Source organism: Clarias gariepinus, chromosome 17 (assembly GCF_024256425.1).
Source record: "Clarias gariepinus isolate MV-2021 ecotype Netherlands chromosome 17, CGAR_prim_01v2, whole genome shotgun sequence".
Classification (NCBI taxonomy): domain Eukaryota; kingdom Metazoa; phylum Chordata; class Actinopteri; order Siluriformes; family Clariidae; genus Clarias; species Clarias gariepinus.
The window spans coordinates 17,230,151-17,252,105 of record NC_071116.1 but is presented as its reverse complement, the minus strand read 5'-3'; the positions used below and the strand labels follow the sequence as shown (position 1 = coordinate 17,252,105).

The 21,955-nt window shown below is 39.8% G+C and overlaps 3 protein-coding genes across 4 annotated transcripts in view; 1 reads left to right on the top strand and 2 right to left on the bottom strand.

The window, feature by feature from the left end:
• The window catches only part of ltn1 (listerin E3 ubiquitin protein ligase 1), a 29,158-nt gene extending 22,915 nt beyond the window's left edge, over window positions 1–6,243 (bottom strand). Inside the window, exons 1-8 of the mRNA XM_053516260.1 lie at window positions 6,113–6,243; window positions 5,182–5,388; window positions 4,889–4,987; window positions 3,821–4,051; window positions 3,662–3,714; window positions 3,312–3,492; window positions 3,013–3,186; window positions 256–446 (exon numbers count right to left, since the gene is read on the bottom strand). Of these exons, the coding sequence (XP_053372235.1) occupies window positions 256–446; window positions 3,013–3,186; window positions 3,312–3,492; window positions 3,662–3,714; window positions 3,821–4,051; window positions 4,889–4,987; window positions 5,182–5,388; window positions 6,113–6,154 (1,178 nt within the window). The 5' untranslated portion in view covers window positions 6,155–6,243. The remainder of the gene's footprint in view (window positions 1–255; window positions 447–3,012; window positions 3,187–3,311; window positions 3,493–3,661; window positions 3,715–3,820; window positions 4,052–4,888; window positions 4,988–5,181; window positions 5,389–6,112) is intronic.
• On the top strand, window positions 6,234–13,479 carry nle1 (notchless homolog 1 (Drosophila)). Of its 2 annotated transcripts, none has more exons than XM_053516261.1 (13): window positions 6,234–6,318; window positions 7,549–7,707; window positions 7,849–8,066; window positions 8,501–8,580; window positions 8,686–8,762; window positions 8,841–8,938; window positions 10,570–10,762; window positions 10,951–11,086; window positions 11,490–11,536; window positions 11,621–11,823; window positions 12,647–12,806; window positions 12,926–12,996; window positions 13,101–13,479. In XM_053516261.1, exons 2-13 carry the CDS (start codon window positions 7,573–7,575, stop codon window positions 13,111–13,113), a joined length of 1,431 nt encoding a protein of 476 aa, XP_053372236.1. In that variant the 5' UTR covers window positions 6,234–6,318; window positions 7,549–7,572; the 3' UTR covers window positions 13,114–13,479. The 2 variants fall into 2 exon arrangements, with proteins under 2 accessions (XP_053372236.1, XP_053372237.1); XM_053516262.1 differs by having other exon boundaries at window positions 6,294–6,337.
• Window positions 13,480–14,830: 1,351 nt separating this feature from the next.
• slc25a1a (solute carrier family 25 member 1a) lies at window positions 14,831–19,430 on the bottom strand. Its single transcript, XM_053516491.1, has 9 exons — window positions 19,150–19,430; window positions 17,722–17,829; window positions 17,424–17,523; window positions 17,198–17,336; window positions 16,873–16,957; window positions 16,390–16,494; window positions 16,167–16,282; window positions 15,992–16,065; window positions 14,831–15,363 (listed from the first exon to the last, which is right to left on the bottom strand). The coding sequence occupies exons 1-9, from the start codon at window positions 19,349–19,351 to the stop codon at window positions 15,249–15,251; spliced, it is 1,044 nt and encodes a 347-aa protein (XP_053372466.1). The 5' UTR covers window positions 19,352–19,430; the 3' UTR covers window positions 14,831–15,248.
• Between the last annotated feature and the right edge of the window lie 2,525 nt (window positions 19,431–21,955).

Here is a 21,955-nt window from a genome sequence, read left to right as displayed (position 1 = left end):
CAACATGGCTGTGTACAAAAGTGCCAGTCGCCAAAACACCATTTCATAACTTATGTTACCCAAGATATGTTGTATTCAGCATTTGCTGGAGATCAACTGACATACTAAAATATTTGCTTGTTAAATATATTATACAGATCACTAGTTTAAATTAAAGTAAATTAATTTATTCAAAATCATATTTGATTAAAGGCATTTAACAAAGGATCTAAAGCAAATTGTTGATTAAGTGATACAATGATGCAAGTGCCCTACCCTTGTATAATTGAAGAGAAGAAGGTGCTACAGAAGACGAGTTTGGGCTCGGTGACCTCTCTTGGCAGTTTGCTGATTAAAGGAAGCATGTTGGGGTGCAGGGTGGTGGCCAGACCTCGTCCTCCTCCTTTCAACAAAGCGTAAAGCTTGGGCAGCACACCCTTCTGAGCATTTACATGAGACCAGCAATCCTGCAGAACAATAGGGAACTTTAGTTTAACTTTTATTTAATGTTGCACGCAAAAAAAAATTTTTTTTATTACAGACAAAATGCTGAAGCCCTAATAATACTAACTAATTAATCTGCACTTTACCGATTTAAAAAGTATCACGGCAGAGGAGTGTTTCTGTGTAGATCAGAGAGAAAAAGTGTATCTGTAAAGGCGAAAGTAGGGGAAGTCTGTGTGTGTGTGGGGTGGTGGGGGTGGGGGTCACGGTGTCCAATGACGCACGCGCACACAGACACAAAGAGCAGGCTGATACAGAGAGATAAAATGGAACTTTAATCTCTCTAATGAGACTTGTTTTTGCTTTATACACGCACTGTACACACACGCATACAGACACAAAATAAAATGTTTTACACGCAGACACGTGGTCACAGTGTTATAGTAAACAGTACACACGTGCACGCATGTTGATTTTACCAGTGAGAGACGCGCACTAAGACCCAGCAGGGGAGACGATTACCCACAATTCCGCAAAAGTTGGGACACTATACAAATCGTGAATAAAAACTGAATGCAATGATGTGGAGGTGCCAACTTCTAATATTTTATTCAGGATAGAACATAAATCACGGAAAAAAAGTTTAAACTGAGAAAATTTATCATTTTGAGGGAAAAATATGTTGATTCAAAATTTCATGGTGTCAACAAATCCCAAAAAAGTTGGGACAAGTAGCAATAAGAGTCTGGAAAAAGTAAATTTGAGCATAACAAGGAGCTGGAAGACCAATTAACACTAATTAGGTCAAGTGGCCACATGATTGGGTATAAAAAGAGCTTCTCAGAGTGGCAGTGTCTCTCAGAAGCCAAGATGGGTAGAGGATCACCAATTCCCACAATGTTGCGCAGAAAGATAGTGGAGCAATATCAGAAAGGTGTTACACAGCAAAAAATTGCAAAGACTTTGCAGTTATCATCATCAACTGTGCATAATATCATCCAAAGATTCAGAGAATCTGGAACAATCTCTGTGCATACGGGTCAAGGGCGTAAAACCATACTGGATGCCCGTGATCTCTGGGCCCTTAAACGACACTGCACCATAAACAGGAATGCTACTGTAAAGGAAATCACAGAATGGGCTCAGGAATACTTCCAGAAACCATTGTAAGTGAACACAATCCACCGTGCCATCCGCCGTTGCCAGCTGAAACTCTACAGTGCAAAGAAGAAGCCATTTCTAAGCAAGATCCACGAGCTCAGGCGTTTTCACTGGGCCAGGGATAATTTAAAATGGAGTGTGGCAAAATGGAACACTGTTCTGTGGTCAGATGAGTCACGATTCGAAGTTCTTTTTGGAAATCTGGGACGCCATGTCATCCGGACCAAAGAGGACAAGGACAACCCAGGACAAGGACAGGAGGAGAACAAGGACAACGCTCAGCTCAGAAGCCTGCATCTCTGATGGTATGGGGTTGCATGAGTGCAGAAAATGCAGAAAAATATATTCAGGTTCTAGAACAACATATGCTCCCATCCAGACGTCATCTCTTTCAGGGAAGACCCTGCATTTTTTAACAAGATAATGCCAGACCACATTCTGCAATAATCACAACATCATGGCTGCGTAGGAGAAGGATCCGGGTACTGAAATGGCCAGTCTGCAGTCCAGATCTTTCACCTATAGAGAACATTTGGCGCATCATAAAGAGGAAGGACAAAATAGGCCCAAGACGATTGAACAGTTAGAGGCCTGTATTAGATAAGAATGGGAGAGCATTCCTATTTCTAAACTTGAGAAACTAGCCCCCTGGGTGGAAATGGCCTTGTCCCAACTTTTTTTGGGATTTGTTGACACCATGAAATTTTGAATCAACATACTTTTCCCTTAAAATGATACATTTTCTCAGTTTAAACTTTTGTTCTGTAATTTATGTTCTATTCTGAATAAAATATTAGAAGTTGGCACCTCCACATCATTGCATTCAGTTTTTTATTCACGATTTGTATAGTGTCCCAACTTTTTTAGAATCCGGTTTGTACATGGTACTTGTAAACCAAGACTTGTCCAAGTCAAAATTTATTAAAAATCTTTGCTCGTCTAGCGGAACTCGCAAACCGGGTTACTCGTAATCCGAGGTTTCACTGTACTAATCATTAGTGGTACAATATTTTTACTAGATCCTGCAGGTTCTTCACCCTGTAATATATTCTTCATCAGCTGTGCAAAATATTTACTTATTAATCATTCTGCAACACATTCTCATCAGTTATACAATGTATTTATTAACCATCTTGTAATTTATTTACTGTGCAATAGATTTTTTGTTTGTTTAATATATTATTAATCATTCCATAAATTATTTACAGCGCAATATATTCTTATTAGTTCTGCAATATATGTATCAATAAATTCCAGAATATGTTACTGTGCAATATTAATCTAAAGTAGTCATATCATTGTATGTTTTTGAATGATAATAAAGCATTCATTCAATCATTCAGAATTGTCACACACACACACACACACACACACACACACACACACACACACACACACACACACACACACGGCACCAAAGGGCCTGACCTGTACGCTGGAGATTACATGCAGCACAGCGTCCCACAGCGGCGGCAACACAACAGGGTCAGAGTCGTCGATGTTTAGAAGTACGGCAGAACAAACTCGTGCTGCTTCAGTCTGAACAACCTGAGGTACGTGTTCACACAGCGCAGCTACCGCTTTAAAGAACGCCCCTCTAACCTGGAAGAGAGAACACAACTTTAAACCTAGTACTCATCAACTGTCAACTTAACACTTGTTGATGAAGTCCTATAATGCTCACGATGCCCAGGGCAGGATTTTTTTGCACTTTTAATCCAGCTAACCTGAGGGGTTTTGTGTTTGCTGTACTTCCAGAACTTCCCCTGTGAGATGATGTGAGCAAGCCGCGGGCTCAGAGTCTCGCGATCAGAAATGGATATGGACATAAGCAGTTTCTTGAGAGCCAGCAGCGAGCTGGTCAGGACACGCACATATTTTGCCTGTCGCTCCTCTTCTGGTACACTCCTGCATACGTACATCACAAACATCTGAACTGGTGCAAAGCACCTTAAATTACAGAATTAAAACTGCAAAAAATTTTTACTGAACTAAAAAACAATGTAGTGTAAGATAATGATATTCTTCAAGGGCAAAGTTTTACATATGATATTTACAAATACACATTTACACTTACTGTGGATCACTGAGCGTTTCAGCTGTTTCCTTAAGCAGATTGTCTTGGAGAACCTAAAAGAAACGAACCAAAAGACATCTGTAATGATTTGAATTATTTATGCGAATCATTTCATAGCATAATAACACATATTTGTTTAGTCGGATTACTTAGACTTACATTCAGCACTTCATCTTTGCAGAAGCTGAGAGCCTCTGGCTGCTTGTTGAGAGGGAAGGCAGCCTGAAAGGCGACATTAGCAGCAGAGGCAGCAGGGGAATAAGTGTCACACTGAGCTATGAGCCAGTGGCCCATAATTGCCTTCAGATATGGGGCGAGGTTACGCTTGACTTTCAGAATCAGCTGCTCAAATGCCTGCTGCGTGGCTTCTCGAACTCGTCTATCATGATCCTAACACAAAATGGTGTTGTTATTGTGCAGAAGTTATCGTACGCCATTTACAATCACCATCCGCTTTACTAGGAACTATTCCTTCATGCAACTGTCCACTCAGCCATCCATGTGGCAGCAGCTTAATGCATAAAATTATGCTTTTACAGGCTTTTTTTACATGAAAAAAAGTGACTTCACACATCTTGTATTTGGTAACAGGATGGTTAATATGAGGAATTTAGAAAATGATGATCTTCTTAGGTTTTCACGCTCAACAGTGTATACATAAAATGGTGTGATAGACAAAAAACAATCTTCAGTTGTCAGCAGTTCTGCAGGCAGGAATGCCTTATTGGTAAATCAAATCAGAGAATGACAAAATTAGTTTAAGCTAAGAGGAATAAAAACAATTCCTTTTTACAAATGTTTTTTTCCCCAATTCTCAATCTTCAAAAACTATAAAAGTGTAACACAATAACATCACCTGCTGTTGTAGTCCATCTGCCTCACAGTTCAACATGATGAGTTTTGAGATTCATTTCTGCCTATCACAAGTTTAAGGAGTGATTACCTGAGTTGCGCTAATTCCTAACAGCTTCAACCAGTCTAGTCATTCTCATCTCTCATCAACCAGACGTTAAAACCTGGAGATGAGCTCTTTTTAAAAATCCACAAACCAGCTTCAAAACCAGCAACTATTTTTCTACATTCTGTTGATTTTAATATAAACAATTTACCAATGTCAGATGCACAGGTATATTTGAATAAGGTGTACAGTTTGAGTAAGGTTATAAAAGTAAATAATATAGACGGTTAAAACAAAATTTCCAATAATATCAAAGCATAAAGCCTTACCATTGATATTTTACAGTATATGCGTGGCCAGTACGGAAGAACTCCTTTGACTACTTCTGAATCACGCTCTTGACACATAGAGCCAAACTCCTGTGCAGCCTGCAAGGACACAAAGTTATTTCAGAGATCAACTGTGTAGACATTCGACACAGGTTTCCTTCAGATAATTCTTGACTGAAAATAGTTTTACAGGCCATATGCAATGAATGCATTTTTCATCATTTCAGTTACTGCAAACAACAAAACAAGCACAGGACGAAACACCACATGCAAAATTAAACAAGATCATTCACCTTTAATTTCGTGACGGTGTCTCTTTTGGACAATTTCCTTAAAACCAGACGGAAATCAGCATCCACCAGGTTGTCTATTTCCTCAGCACCGTGGACTGCAGGCACATATCCCGGGTCATTTGAGGTTGAAATCCCAAATCCGACAAATCCAGGAACCACTCCATTTTCCCGAGCTAGAAGTTCGGCAGCTCTGCCACTGCTGGATGGCTGAAATGGTAAGGAAACAAGATGTTGTAAAAATGACAGATGTATACGGTATGATGTCACTATGGGCATTGGTAGGTTTCTCGCCTGCCATGCGGAAGGCCAGGGTTCAATTCCCAGCCAGTGCTGGTCTAAAGACCAGATAAAATAGAAGGGGTGCCAAGATGTGTGCGGATCGGATGGTCCGCTGTGGCGACCCCTCGATGGGAGCAGCAGAAAGACTTCATCAGCCAAACAACATACGGTATGATGTCACTGATGGCAAAGCATTATTAATAAACATCTGTGATTAAACAGAGCATTTCTGATTACTTATGATGTGTTTTGTATGGCGTAGCTTGTCCTTAAAGTTTTGTAAGAGTGTTACTTTTGTACAAGTTTCACAAGTTTTTTTCGATTCGCTTAATGACGTCATTGTTGATCAAAATCTGATTGGTTATGAAGGTAACCAGGTCACACTGTATGTGTTTGGTCTCACCAGGTTTCAATATATTTCGACCTCCAGACTTAAATATGGGTCAAATCTTGTGTTTTAGTATTGTTTACTACACCTTTGTATTAAAAGTATGTCGACATAACACACCGCTTCCGGAGTGTGTCAGAACTCTTCACACATCAGGGCACGTTAACCAGCCTGCTAACTAACTAACTAACTAACTAACTACAACAGTCAACCTATCTACCCTTTTAACTTAACAAACCTCCTATCAACTTAAATCCGCCTTACCCGAACGTTCCCTTTCGTCCTCTGTTTGTTTTTGCCACCCATCTTGAGTAATTCTCTTCAACGTTTATCCCCTGGTTTCAGCTCAGCCTGTACAAGGCAGCTAGCTGTTACACCGCTTTAAAACTGTCGCACGCTGATGACGCAGACAGTCGTGGTGCTCACGTCATTTTCCAGTGCCTCTCGAAGATAGCTCACACGTGTGGAAGGTAAATTCATCGCGATAAAGTAATTATTTGTCTGATTTCAGTTTCTGTTTTGTCTTTTTTTAATACATTAATGCGCCATGTTCGTTAGTTTAATATCTAAATGATTTATTTAGTGTTACGGTTAATAAGGATCTTGTATAAAACGAATGACAAATAAGATTCGGTGTTATTATATCACGTTTATCAAGTATTGATCTAGGAAATGATCATTTGTAAGCATCGTTAGTAAATCTATAAATATCAATAAAATTAAATAAAAGTTAGGTATGGTATACCCAAAGATGCAAAGACAGCAAACTAGTGGGAGATAACATTAACGTCAAGACTGTTAATCTGTTAACTCTTTGTTTTTCTTTCAGTCTTTAACGATTACTTAACAAATGAAATAAAAACTAGCTTCCTGAAGTATTAATTAATTAAAGTGTGCATTAATTTTAAATATATAGTCTGTCATTTTTAATTTAACACCTATAATAATTATTTAACTTCACTATGTCTCAGACAAACTAATATGAGGTTAGAGGGGGTATCAAAAGGTTTCGAGATTGTCTGATTGCTTTTCTTCATTATCTAAATTCTAAATGCAGTAGAATTCGCTATTAATGATCCGGCCTGGGGACGAACTGGGCAGCAACATGGCACATATTCAAATCACACTGAAGATTGCCTGAACTGTTCCGTGTGATACACCAACAATGGCAACAGTATCGTGGATTGTTCTCCGAAGATCATTATCCACAAGTTGCAGAATGGTTTCAACATTTTCAGAGATTGAGTTTGTTGAAGGTCTTCCTGATGTCTCGTAGTCTTCCAGCGATGTTCTTCCGTTCCTAAAGCATGAGTGCCTTTCAGAACAAGGGCCCTCTGGAGCTGTCTGACTCGTCCTGGTGCCCCGCTTCTGATTGAAGATGTCGTCGCTTGGGATGTGTGTGGTGACTGGGGACGGTTCCACTTTAACATGGTCATTGTCACAAAGCAGCTTTACAGAATAAAAAATTTGTTCGGAAATTAATTCATTGGTGGCGAGGGAAAAAGGTGATCGAAAGAAACCTTGAGAGGAATCAGACTTAACGGAAAACCCATCCTCATAAGTGTGATATCATTTAGTAGACATTTGTAGACATGGAAAGATTTTACAAATCTTCGTGTCTGCCTTGTTTTGCGTGAGAATTGTTCCAGAATTTAGCGTATCAACTAATAGTATCTCATTCATTCCACCTGTTTTGACAGGAAAAGTGAGAGCGCGGTTTCAAAATGAGCGCGGACGTGGAGCGCATGTTAATCCAGTTTCAGGATGAAGCTGGCGAGCCGCTCGGATCTCCATTCGATGTTCCGCTCAACATAACCCCGGATAAGCTACAGCTGGTCTGTAATGCGCTGTTACAAAAGGTATCTGCAACATAGACTCTTTGTGCAGCTCAAAGCTTAAACTAGATACATGTATTCTTCGCATTTTTGTTTTTATTTGAACTTGAGTTGTGATCATTCTGTGCTCTGCGTTGTGTCTTAAGTCATTTTCTATGTCTTTAGGAAGAGCCGGTGCCACTGCTGTTCTTTGTGCACGATGCTGAGGTGGTGTCGTCCCTGGGGACTTGTGTGCAGACTCTGGCCGTGGAAACCGAGCAGGTGCTGCCGGTGGTGTACCAGCCACAGGCCGTGTTCCGCGTGAGGGCTGTGGCTCGCTGCACCAGTTCGCTGGAGGGCCACACTGAGGCGGTCATATCTGTGGCCTTCAGTCCCACAGGGAAGTAAGTAAAACAATCTTTTTTTTTTTTCCCCTCCAATTTCAATTATGTAGCCATTTATAAAAAAAAAAGCTATATAATGAAAGCAGCTCTTGTGTGTAATAAGATATGATCCTGTCAGCACCCCTGCATTTATCAACTATATTTTTTGTCCTCAGAGAAAACCGTAATATCTCTGGCAAGCCTAAATTACAGTGAAACCTCAGAACACGAGTAACGCGGTTTGCGTGTGATCCGCAAAGATTTTTAATAAATTTTGTCTTGAAAAACGAGCAAGTCTTTACATACCGTACTGTACCTCTAAACAACTGCCTGTGTTTTGAGTTGTGCGGAAATAGGAGTGGGAATTCACCTTATCATAGCCAGTATGATGGTTTATTACTGAAAGTACTAAATAGCTCTAAAGGATCCTGCCGCTGTGTTTAATCTGTCTGTAGATACCTTGCTAGTGGTTCTGGAGATACGACCGTGAGATTTTGGGATCTGACCACTGAGACTCCTCATCACACAGCCAAAGGTTAGCAAAGATATACTTTACTTGACTACAACCCAGTTGACTTTAGAATATAACCAGTGTTCGTATACATTTTAACGTTAAAACAGCCACTATTTGTTTTTTAAGGACACAAACACTGGGTTCTGTCCATCGCCTGGTCTCCAGATGGCAAGAAGTTAGCGTCAGGGTGTAAGAACAGTCAGGTAAGTCTTTATTCTGCTTTAACAATGTCTTTAAACTACCAACAGTATCCATAAAGTTGTATGTATTTATCTGGACAGATTTTCCTGTGGGACCCAGTGACAGGGCAGCAGATGGGGAAGACTCTGACCGGACACACTAAATGGATCACTTGGCTGTGTTGGGAGCCGCTGCACCTGTAAGTTCACAGTCAGTGGGCTGCTGGGTTCATTATCCAGATTTTGAAATGTCGATGAAAGGAATGGCATAATTTGTGGATTTCTTTTATTATTATTAATGAATTATATACAGACGTGTAAAAGTTAGTACCCCCCCCCTTGCAATTTCTATGTTTTTCTTTTATTTTTCTCCCTTGAAACCTAATAATCATTTCATCGTAGCGTGTCTTAGTATTAGGCAAATAAAAACATATAACTTTATTCACCGTGACATTTATTTAACAAAGATGAGGCCAAAAAGGAATATCATCTGGGCAATACCAAGTACCCCCTTACTGATTCCACAGGATTTAAGAGGGTAAGTTTCAGCCAGGTGCTGCTGATTATCAGCTTTTCATTAATTGATCATCAGCAGGTGTGCAGACCTCTGTAAAAGCAGATGTTTTGGCAGTTCAGATGGGTGTTAACACAATGCCAAGGGGGGAAGTTATAAGTTATGGTCTTAGAGAAGCAGTTGTTGCTGCACATCAAGCTGGAGATGCTTATAAAACCATTTCCAAACATTTTGAGTTCAACTTTTTACAATGAGAGAGATTATTTACAAGTGGAAAGCATTCAAGGCAGTTGCCATCACATTGTGCCTGTGGAAATGCTCTTACTTTGGCTATTAAACTGCTTTTTTGAAAAGAAAAAAAATCCTGATCAGAATTCTTTATTCATTGACAACTCAAGCAAAGAAAACCACTAGGACTGCTGAAATTATTGGAAAGAAGCATCCACCGCATTTTTAAAACCTGGAAGGAAGAAGGTCAAGCAAATAAAACAACTAAGCAATAGTGTTTTTTGTCCGACTTTCCCCCTTTCTCGTGCAGGCTTTGGAAAAAGCCCTGGAATTATTTTGTATGGGCAAAGGGCTAAAGGGCCCAACAGTGTCACCTTGGTGATGGCAGGGCTCGAACCCCTGACCCCCTGGTCAGCAACCCAGAGCCTTGACTGCCTGACCCACCACTGCTCCACTACATAAGTCAGGCTTAAAATAATTATCGGTTATGCTTAAAATAATTATTGGTTAGGCTTAAAATAATTAGCCTATTAAAGAAAAATCCAAGCATCGTTTTTTTTTTTTTTTTTTTTTTCTTTTCTTTCTGAAGTAAGCGAAGGCATTTGAACTGTCCAATTTGGCATGCGAGAGCAAGGTGTATTGCTTAAGTTCATTATCTTGGGTTGTATTACAGTTTAATTACTAGTGCAGACCCAGAATAGTAAGGAATAATTACATAAGGAAAGCGAAATCTTTGTGCAACTTATTAACTGCGCGCTCGCAGCTCCTAATGCGTCTCTAAATGAGTGTGCTTTATTAAAGCCTGGCAGAGTTGAAGAGTAATTCTATATATTAAAGGTTCAGAGCTATTATTAATTGTAAAACATAAATATGTGGTTCGTTACAAGCTCCTAATTAGTGTTTGAACTGTACAGTATTTAAAGGGAATTTATTTAAATTAAAATGCTAAAATATCGGGTATGTTATATAATATTGCATATAGCAAACTAATACATCTTAATTGCATTCCTCCTGCTCTATAACATCTTTCATTCCTATTTTTTCTTTGATGTATCATATCTGGCATTTAACTTTGTCACTCTACCAAAGGAACCCTGAGTGCCGGTACTTGGCCAGCTCGTCCAAAGATGGCTCAGTTCGGATATGGGACACGGTGCTGGGACGCTGCGATAAGATCCTGACGGGCCACACACAATCAGTGACCTGTGTTAAATGGGGCGGAGATGGCCTTTTGTACACTTCATCCCAGGACAGGACTGTTAAAGTCTGGAGGGCCAAAGATGTAAGAGCAAGTGCTTTACCTCTGTGTGTGTGTGTGTGTGTGTATACATGTGATTGTCTGTTTTTATTTCTTGCCATAAAACTTGAAATATAGAAAAGGTCTACATTCACAATACACATTCTTATAGAAACTGCATTAGTGCCAACCTGAATAAAATAAAGATATGTTGGGATTTCTCCCTGCTTTAGGGCGTTCAGTGCCGGACGTTGCAGGGTCATGCTCACTGGGTGAACACGTTGGCCCTCAGCACAGATTACGTCCTCCGTACAGGTGCCTTTGAGCCGGCCACTGCTACCATCAACCCACAGGACCTCACTGGCTCATGTAAGATGAACAATGCTTTTAATTAATATTTAAAGATGATTAATTTTACAATATTACTGGGCCAAGGTGTGCAAGACTTTTTTTAAAGGTTACTTTAATCAAGTCCACATATGAAACTCTTAGTCACTTTAATAGCTTAGTCTCGCAGGGCATCTTTAAAAGACTTGGCAGTGATGGGAAAACCTAAACAATGCTACACTCACAGGCTTTTCCTTTAAAACATGCTCCAAATTTTACAACCCAAGCAAGTTAAATGAAATCTTTTGCTTTCTCATAATACCGTATTTTGAGGTTATCGTGTTCTCATTAATGCCTAGTAATAAAATAGTCAATACTGTAATGCAATAGTCACGTGGAGCCCGAGGTACCTTTGGATTAATGCTCTTTTGATTGCATCCTACAGTGGACGAAATCAAAGAGAAAGCATTGCAGCGATATACCAAAGTCAGAGTAAGTGCAACATGTTTAATGATGAGATTTCAGTTCATATATTTGCAGTTTTGCACATTTTATTGCTCGGTGTCTCTGAATCAGGGTGATACCCCAGAGAGGCTGGTGTCAGGGTCTGATGACTTTACACTGTTCCTGTGGAATCCAGCAGAGGAGAAGAAACCTGTGGCTCGTATGACTGGACACCAGGCTCTGGTCAACGAAGTGCTCTTTTCTCCCGACACACGCCTGCTCGCAAGCGCTTCTTTCGACAAGTCCATCAAGATCTGGGATGGCAGGACTGGAAAGTATGTAATTCTACCAGATAGTTTATTCTTTTCGGATTATGGCAAGAAAAATGAAAAATTCGCTGTGTGAATGCCTTTACAAATCAGTATCGTGATGGACTATTTTAACAGTTTTCATTAAATGTACTACACAAATTTGAATTTACTTTTCAGTGTATTTAGGCCAATTATAAAGAAATTTTATTTTATTGAATAATTTGGAATAACAGAGGCCTTATAAATACATTATACCATATAATGTAATATTCATGCAAAGTGGCTGTAGAATGTAAAATCATACTGACTTGTATTCCAGGAAAATACAGTAGATGGCGCTGAAGTGTCATTGGTCTTAATTTCAGCATCACCTCTTTTTCAGCCAGAAGAAACTTTCCAACATGTTTTGTTTTCAACATACTCCTTAAAAATGTTAGACTCAGGTTGGGCTATAGAGTAGAAATAAGGGCACGGGTGATTCTGTGATAGGTTTCACACCTTCTATGCAGAAGGCCATGGTTCGATATCCTGCCATTGGGGGTGCAGGACACACAGTGTTGCAATCTTGTGCCTGGGTTAAAAAGTGGTAGGGCTATAAAACCAGGCCAAAAAAAACAAATCGAATCAGATGGTGGTGACCACTTGTGGCATCCAAAAGAACTACGATATAAAAGATGAGATGCCTTAGCTATTAAGCACTTGTATTACCCAAGTAGTCATATACTTGGCTCCTACAGTTTTAGTGTAACAAGACTTACCGTCTCTTACACCAGGCAGATACAGTATACTAAAATCACATAAACAAAAACTTCAGTCTAAGACCCCATGCTGTGTTTCCTTCCTGCAGGTATTTAACGTCACTCCGGGGTCACGTGGCCGCTGTATATCAGGTGGCGTGGTCAGCAGACAGTCGTCTGTTGGTGAGCGGGAGCAGTGACAGCACACTGAAGGTGTGGGATGTGAAGACGGGCAAACTGACCGTGGATCTGCCTGGGCATGCTGACGAGGTGATTCTTTTTGTTTCCTTTTCAGAAAGCCTCCTGTACATTAAAAAACATTATTATAAGCACAGTTCATATTATCCATGTTTGCTAAGAGTGCTGTGTGATGTCAATGTTTCTTTCAGGTTTTCGCTGTAGATTGGAGTCCTGATGGCCAGCGAGTGGCCAGCGGTGGGAAAGACAAATGTCTTCGAATGTGAGTAATTACCTCCATTTTGCCCTACTTTATTCTACTATTTACACCTAAGGGTATACATCATGACATGTGACAACCACTGGTATGTCTTTTTCTTCATATAGATGGAGGAGGTAGCTGATGCATGTTCCTGCCCCCACCACTGTACATTTACCAGCCAATTCGGCAGGTGCCTCGGTGCACCCAACTTTATCATTAAATGACGCACCCCTCAGGATGATTGACAGCTGTGTCAGTATGAGCTTTAAACTTATCACCCAGTGCGTACTCTGAGTCAGCTAAGAGATCATTTGCAGCCCATACTGTCTGACGCCTGAGGAACAGAGAAGCATGGTGTCTTCTTGGCTGTAGGACATTTGTCAGCACTGTCATTGTGTGACCTTAACACAACCAACATGGTCTAATTTCTGTTTTCCAATGACAGCGTGTTCTATTCAGAGACCTTCTTATTAAATAACTAGTATAAAGAATTTTTAAAGAACATTCCTCTTGCCATGCCACTTATTGGAGTGATTCCTGTGTCAACAATATTTTCAGATCATTTCTAACTCAAATGTGTCACATTTTGTTTTTCCTTTCCATCACATGTTGCAGATATACTGGGTCTTAACATCCTTAGAAAACGGAAGCCAGTGTTTGCCAAGTTACACAGAACAACAAAGAAACCACAAATAATAAATACTTTAACTGTTAGTGTAGCGCCACCATTAGGCAGGGGAACTAATACCTACTGACCAAATTTTGTGTTTATTTTACCAAAGAAAAAGAAATTCTCCACTCACTCATTTTTTATACCGCATTATCCTGTATACAGGGTCGCGGGGACCTGGAGCCCATCCCAGGAGGCATAGGGGATGAGGCAGGGTACACTCTGGATAGGGCGCCAATCCATCGCAGGGCACACACACACTACAGATAGATTGGGGGGGGGGGGGGATGCCAATTAGCCTAACCTGCATATCTTTGGACTCTGGGAGGAAACCGGAGCAACCCACCAAGCACAGGGAGAACATGCAAATTCCATGCACACAGACGGGAATCGAGTCTGGCCAGAAATTGAACACGGACCCTGGAGGTGCAAGACGACCGTACTAACTCCTACACCACTGTGCTGCCTAGAAAGTCTCCAATTCATGCTTAAATAAATCCATAGCATTCTACAAAGATAAGCTGACCTCAAGCTAGTTAAACAGTGTTTCAATTCAACAAAATATTTATTAACATGGATTAGGTAAAGAATACAAATAAACTTGATCCTCATGACTAGTGGTTAGATCCACTAGAAAGGTAAAGCTGATAAAAGCTAAGAAAATCTGCAGTTCCTTTCTTCTTTATAGTGTGAGGGGTCATGAGTGGAGTTGAACAGCTGCTTTTTACAGGGTTTTCTAACTGCTTTAGTAGAAGGCTGGTCTGCTTTAACAATAGGTCAAGCACATAAGAACCAATAGAGGGATTTAAGTCTTTGATACTACAAGTCTCCCAAAAGTCTCTACCAATATGGGAAATTAAGTCTTTGCTTTAAAAAAAAAAAAAAAGTTACTGTATTTACCATATAAACTGCTACTGCATTTACTTTGTAAATGTACACAGAATCATCTCTCCTACTCAAGATGAAATCACGTTAACAGGACAGCAGCCTGATCCCACCGTGAGAATGAATTCAATGTTTCTATAGTCTACTTGAACAGTGTATAAACAGAAACACACATTTTATGTGGTAAACTTTTACAACACCCTGTATTTTCACTGCATTCTATTGGGGTCCTGGAATTTAAAGTTAAAATTACACTATTGGGCTATAACGATAATGAAATACTGGTTCCACAAAACGAAATTGTTCGTCCAAACCATTTCCTTTATTTTGTTACAATTATTTCAGTGCAGTTGTTAGAAAATATTAAAATCTATACAAGTTTGATAAATTGAGCGCAAATGAAATGTTTGCTTTGATTTACACTGGGGTTTGCCGCACAAGTGGATTAGTACGGGAGATGACGAGGGAACACAGATGCGTGATTTAACATTGAGTGAAAAAGTGCAACTTACTAACTTTGCATGTAAGTGCTAGACACAAACATTTAGTAGTATGCTGTGCATCAGAATACCACTTGTGAGCTTAATTCTCATGAAAGCTTCCTAACCCAGTGCACTCAGCCAGGGGTCAGTGTAACAGTCAGCCTTGTCATTTGAGTGACACGACCATCTGTGTCCACATTGGTCATCGTTCTTTACGGAGCCAGCCGTTAAGGTCCTCAATCTGTCGGCCAGACTTTGTTCAGAAGCTTTACGACCTCCTCATACAGGACAAAGACGAAGGCGACATCCAGACATACCCGACCGAGCCGAGGAACAGTGCCTTTGTAGAACCTAAAGCACAGAGAAAGCTGGGTTAAAAAGCTGGCTAGATTCTGTAAATATACATTTGCCATGAGACAAATGTCAGTATTGTGGACGGGGAAAACTTAAAGCTGCAGCTAACTAGGCTCTAGGATGACAGTTTGGAACCGCTGTTATACAATACACTGCAGATATTCTGAAATGAATATCTCACTAATCCTTACACATTTGGCTTTTTCTCAAAAATTAAACTGAATTACATGCAACATAGATGAGCTATATATACCCACTTGAGCACTGAAAAAAAGCTGTAAAGCATTCATGAGAAAACAGAAGTGACAAACAAAAACACTGCCTACAGACTTCTGGACATGTTAACCAACTATTAACAGAAAAACACACTACTAATGAGTACATTCGATTTGGATTATGTGGTGCATTTACCATATCACTATAACATCAGAAAATATGCTTTAATATAAATTGGGATTTGCATTACAGCTGGTACTAATAGTGGTGCTGTTATAGAAAATTAAAAACTTCTGATCACTGAAATTAGAGAATTCAACAGTGCTACAGTAAAACAAATCATGGGATTAAAATTCACTATCAGCACATGACCAGTTAAGACGTGGAAAGAGTGGTTAAAAATGCATACGCTTGTGGGCCTTCGTTCTTTAGTATCTGGAATGCACAGTCTAGTGTATTCTTATAACGATGAGCTTCCAGACCCTGCAACAAAAATGTCACTGGTTACTTGGCAGCAAGACAACAGGCTAAAAAGATCCAATTTTGACTTTTTAAATAAAAGCAGTTATTATTGATGAATTTACCTGCATCCTGGTCTTCACTACATCCAGTGGTGTGTTTCCAAAGACACTTGCTGCACCTGCAGTCGCCCCAAATATAGCCGTTACTACCGGATGCATTTCACGTGCAGGGTCATCACCTGGACATGAAAGCAAGAGACTCATCCTTTAATTTCTTTAATCTGATCATTAAAGTACTTTGATATTCCATTGAATCATTTTGCAAGAATTGAGTTCGATACCCTACCTTTATACCAATTGCGCAGAAGGTTCATGACATAAAACCGTATAGCTTGATTGCTCCCCTGTTTTAATACTGTAGCAGTCAGCCCTTGGTATGTACCACGAACACCTGCCAGTAAAGCAGATCGGTCTGTTAGTGTTTATTTCAAAACCATAATTACACAACGTATACTCTGCCAGCATGTCTGAATGGAATAGCTTTTAACAAAGTTAAAGGTGGAGTGTTTTCCAAAACAAATATACTGGGTTTGTGAAAACACCCAACAGACTCATTTCATTTCAGAGCTTTTAGGTTATAGTGATAGATTTGATACAAGATGATATTTATTTTTTTTTTATATTTAGCAAATGTGACTTCATTTTTTTGTTTCACGCTGCATATGGACCTTTACATTAGAAGGTCTGATCACACCTAACAAGTGTATTTAAAAAGAATAATAAATAATTGAATGATTAGAAATAGAATAAGACCTTGACCAACATTTACCCTGATCACGAACTATTTCCCGCACGCCATGGAAGAAGCCTCTGTAACGTGGACGAAGAGAGCACTGGTCATGGATTAACTTGACCTGAGACAGCACCACATCCCTTAAATTAGGGCAAGATCTTCCTTTTCATTTTATTTTAGTTCATTCCAACATTCATTTCCTTAAACAAAAAAAGGTTACCCATAATGCAGTTCTATAATAAGCACTTTTAAACAATTTTAATTAAATAATCCTTAGAATAACAAGGTGTGGTTGCAGAGTACTTAACAATGGATATTATTTTCATTCGAATTTCAAAGACACCGTGTTTATTCCACCAACCTTAAGCGTTTCCATTGGACAGACCACTAGCACTGCTTCAGTAACGCCCGCTCCCAGGCCACACAGCAAGCTGCGAGTGTTATCAAGGCGACCATTAGCATCTCTCATTGGGTTGCTCAAGACCTCAAATGTGCCAAACCTGTCATTAAAATAAACAAATGGGAAAATCTTAAAAGCAATGCCAATTTAAGCGGATACATGAGGCATTTCATATTGCTTCTCGTACCGAATCGCAGACTTGGGGATGGAGCCATATAGAAGCGAGCTCAAGCCTCTGTACAGCCCTCTAAACCCATGATCCTGAACAGTCAGCTTCACACAGTCTCCTAAGCACACATTTACACATTTTACAATCCTCAATTTTAAGGTTTGAATCACTAAATTTGGTACATTAATACCTCTGGTCAATTATTGCACTGCTGATTTTAGTTCGAAAATCCTCACTGAGTATAGATTTGGTTCAGTCGACTCCTAACCAAGGTTTAATGAAAAGCAGAAGGATAAGAGACATTTTTCATCCTCACCTATCCCCCGATACCGGGGTGGATTTGCCCGCTCATCCAGCTGCAATTGAGTCTTCACATACTCTGTGGGGAAGGTGATGCAGATCTCAATACCTCCTGCAATGCCACCTATAAGTATATGCACATAAAAACATTAACATTAAAGGACTTTTCTGTCAATTTCACATATTGTACAAACAAACTGGAAACTCTAGCTACTAATCACTTATAATAGAACTGCAGCGGCAGTTGTTAGGGGGCTTGGCTTTCCATTTTCGGTGTAGAATGGAAAAGCTGTGTTCCATGTAATCCATGTATAATGTACTAAATAAAGAGTGAGAAATAGTTTCTATTGGGAATTATATTTTTGAATGCTAACCTAAATAAGACTTTTGGTGGACCACTAGACAGTGTCACAGTTGTGTACTCCCTCCCGACATTAAATGAGGTGGCATAGTGGTTAGCTCTGTAGCCTTGCACCTACAAGTCAAGTGTTCGATTCTTGCCTCAGGTCGGATTGCAGGGAGTTTGCATGTTCTCACCGTTCTTGGTGGGTTTCCTTTGGGTTTTACTCCGGTATCTGCCCACAGTCCAAAGACACACAGACACACAGGGTCGAGTGACTGTCCTGTCTGGACCCCGATGCTTAAACTTTTCCCCTTAAACTGTCCACATGCTTAACATAGTTACTGAAAGTTTTATTTATGTGGAAATTTGTGGCTTATTTGTTATAGACTTACAATGACTGCAACGTCTGAATCCGAACACAAACATGAAATCCGGGCCTCAACTTGAAGAAAAACATTTTATTGACGGGACATTATTCAGTGGAAATAAAAGATTCTCTGCTGGATTGTAAAAGTTTGTTTTTGGTATTATCAAACCCAAAAAATGTTTAATATAGATTTTTTTGTATTTGTAAATAATTTAGCAAACTATTTAATACCCCTTTTTAGCATTAAGGTTTATTATGGAAGAAATATGACACATTCCACATTAATCCCATTTCCAGTTTGTACACAACAAAATGTGGGAAAGCTCATGATTCTGAACACCTCTACAACACACTTCCAAGTAAACACATAAATACATGTTTATTGTGTTTCTTTGGTAGGTTGGACAGCAGTGATGTGCGCCATGCTAACACTCAGCATGTTGACATAACCCTGAGGATGACAACAGAGAGCTAATATTAGCCACCTCGCTAGTTAAAGCAGTGCAGGCCAGGTCACTGAGATAACACTAGCCGGGTCATCATGTAGCCTTTTAGCAAGTGAATGTAGTGTTATAGTATGTCTTATAGTGAATAAACCTTTATAAAATAATCCCGTCTGAATGTGAACAGGGATATCTTACACGGCGCTGCGTCCCGAGTGTCGTTGTTTAAAAAAAAAAAAACAGAAACAGCTGCATCCTGGCTAATGACCAAGACAACGCTCAAACGTTTACCTGCAAGAATAGCTTTTCCCGGGTGAGTGATTTTCCGCCCGGCCGCTGCAGCGAAACGCCGCCTCCCTTCACACACACTGTGAGCGGGGCTGAACGCGGAGCTCAGCGCTGCGGGATGCTCCTGAGAGCCGCATCCCCGTCTCCAAATCGCATCTTCACACGGTCCAGTGGTAACACTGAATGGCTTGTACAAAGACGACATCTTGCTCAGTGCAAATAAAAACAAACGAAGAACTGCGCTTTTACCGAACACGACCTGCGTCCTGTCCAATGAGACAAAGCCAGCGCAATCACTGGCGCTCCACACCGCAGGGTGGCTCATGAATATTAAAACCACGTGTCACGCGACTCGCCCTCTCATTGGCCCAAACGTGTGGTTTGATTATTCTATGCAAATATTCCACCTGCTTAATATTAATGAGCTGTATTATCTAGTGACGTCAGCTGTGTATCTCCAGATAGCTAGCATGTTGCTGAGAAATAAGTGTGATTGGTCAACGTCAGGAAACTGAGATGAGATGTTGTATGAGGCGGGTGCAAATGCTTCCAAGCTTCCAGCTTCAAGTTTATTTGCCATGTGCACTAAATGTCAGTGACTGTTGTACAATTAGAAATCCTTGTTGTGAGGCAGAGGTGTGCAGTGGAGAAAAATAAATGAGAAGATAACAGGGGAGAGGAAAAGAGGTGCAAAGTGATTATTTACAAATAAAAGCATGACAAAATAGCATAAGAAAGGAAAAAATTATAATTAGTTAGTCCATGGGAGAGTTTTAAGGCGAAAGGCATTGCTGACCAAAGGAACACAAAGGCTTGTCACACATTTTCCAAAAAACCTTGTGATTGTCTCAGGACTTTTGGGAACATATTCTGTGGACTGATAAATCAAATTTTAACTTTGTATGCGTCCTGTAACATCTAGCGTAAAACTAGCACTGCATTTCATAAAAAGAACATCATACTGAAAGTCAAACATGGTGGTGGTAGTGTAATGATCTGGGGCAGTTTTGCAGCTTTAGGACCTGGACGACTTTGCCATAACTAATGGAACCATAAATTTTGTGCTCTACCAGAAAATTCAGAAGGTGAATTTCTGGGCATCAGTTTGTGACCTTAAGCTCAAGTGCACTTTAGTTATGCAACCTGACAATGATTCAAAACACACCAGAAAGACTTCCTTTGAATGGCTAAAAAATGAATTAAGGTTTTGGAGTGGCCTAGTTGGCGGAATTAAAACAATTCTGGAAAAAGAGAGGGACAAAATTGTTCCACAGAAATGGGAAACACTCATTGCCAGTTATCACTTGATTGCAGTTGTTGCCGCCACTTGTGGCACAACCAATTATTAGGTGAGGTTTGAACAGCTTTTTTCCTTTAATAAATGAAAGCATCATTTAAGCTGCATTTTTGATGTTTATCTTTGTGTAATATTAAAATTAATTTGGTGCTCTAAATTATGTAAATGTAACAAATTTGTAAATACTTTTTTACTGCACTGTATGTGTGGTGTATAATAACTTTGACTGGAAAGTTTTTGGTTAACGTGCAGCTAATTTTTAGACATATAATTTTTGTCAAATAGCCTTGTTTTGCAGATTAAGTGTGCTGTTATGACATTTATAAAAGATCAGAATTACCCGTTGTTTGTTTGTTGTTATTCTGTTTCAATTTAAAAGCTGATAACAAGCTATCTCCACACAAAATGACATGAAGCAAGGTTTCACACTTTACACATATTAAATGTAATACACATTACTACCTAAACGTCTCGTGTCCAAGTTTGTCAGACCATGGGAGAAATAAAAGTAATCTGAACTTTACCATGAAGGAAACATGACTGTTTACTCTGGGGTACATGAAGTTAGGATGCAGCCATGACCTATTTTTCCCATTGTTCAGTTATGCTAAGGCTTGTATTCACCTAGTTAGCTTGGCTCTTGTGCACTGTACTGTACTTTTATATTATTATTAATATTTACTGATGAAAGTTCTGCTTGTAAATGCTTGCAATGTAAGTAAGTTGATGGGCAGCGTGGTGGCTTAGTGGTTATGAACTCTCCAGGATTGGTGCTTTGGATCTCACCTCTGTGTGCATGGAGTTTGCATGTTTTACGTACCATGCTTTGTGGGTTTCTTCTGGGGACAGTGTCAACACATTTCAAGGACATGTTTCTATATTATTTTATTGTATTATGACATACCCATAGTGTATTACTGGGTGTGTAAGTATGTGCCTGTTGGTTGCCAAAGGTTAGGGTTCTTAGCAACATAACATCACCTACAAAAATGACTGCTGGTGTAAGGACCTTTAAGTAATAATAATATATGGTTTGAATAGAGGGAGTTAGCTGATGTACTGTTTTTGACATAACATAGATTGTTGGTTGTGGTTTTGTTCATTTGGGTTATGGGAAATTCCTGGAATTTGGTTTGCACCTCTTGGGTCCAGGTTCGATTCTTGCCTCAGATCTGTTTGCATGGAGTTTGCCTGTTCTCCATGTGCTTGGTGGGTTTTCTCAGGGTACTCTGGTTTCCTCAGATAACGCTAAGTGTCATCCACCAAATTTATTGGGGTTCACACACATGGTTCATAGTTCAATGAGCATGTATGTGTGTGTGCCCTGCAATAGATTGGCACCCTGTCCAGGGTGTTCTTCACCTTGTGCCCTAAGTCTCCTGGGATAGTCTCCAGCCCCCCATGTCTCTGTATACAGGATAGAACATTATAGACAATGAGTGAGTGAGAGTGAGGGTAATGATGAACTTTGTGGAGGAAATGGGGTCAGAAAAAACTCTTATTGGAGAACAC

What these genes read in the sequence shown, in the direction of transcription:
- nle1 (XM_053516261.1), top strand. Translation starts at nt 7,573, where the DNA reads ATGAGCGCGGACGTGGAGCGCATGTTAATCCAGTTTCAGGATGAAGCT. An exon ending in GTAATGCGCTGTTACAAAAG is followed by an intron (nt 7,708 to 7,848) that starts GTATCTGCAACA and finishes CTATGTCTTTAG; the next exon opens with GAAGAGCCGGTGCCACTGCT. An exon ending in TGTTGGGAGCCGCTGCACCT is followed by an intron (nt 8,939 to 10,569) that starts GTAAGTTCACAG and finishes ACTCTACCAAAG; the next exon opens with GAACCCTGAGTGCCGGTACT.
- slc25a1a (XM_053516491.1), bottom strand. Translation starts at nt 19,351, where the DNA reads ATGTCGTCTTTGTACAAGCCATTCAGTGTTACCACTGGACCGTGTGAA. An exon ending in ACCCCGGTATCGGGGGATAG is followed by an intron (nt 17,524 to 17,721) that starts GTGAGGATGAAA and finishes ATGTGTGCTTAG; the next exon opens with GAGACTGTGTGAAGCTGACT. An exon ending in TAGTGAAGACCAGGATGCAG is followed by an intron (nt 16,066 to 16,166) that starts GTAAATTCATCA and finishes TTTTTGTTGCAG; the next exon opens with GGTCTGGAAGCTCATCGTTA.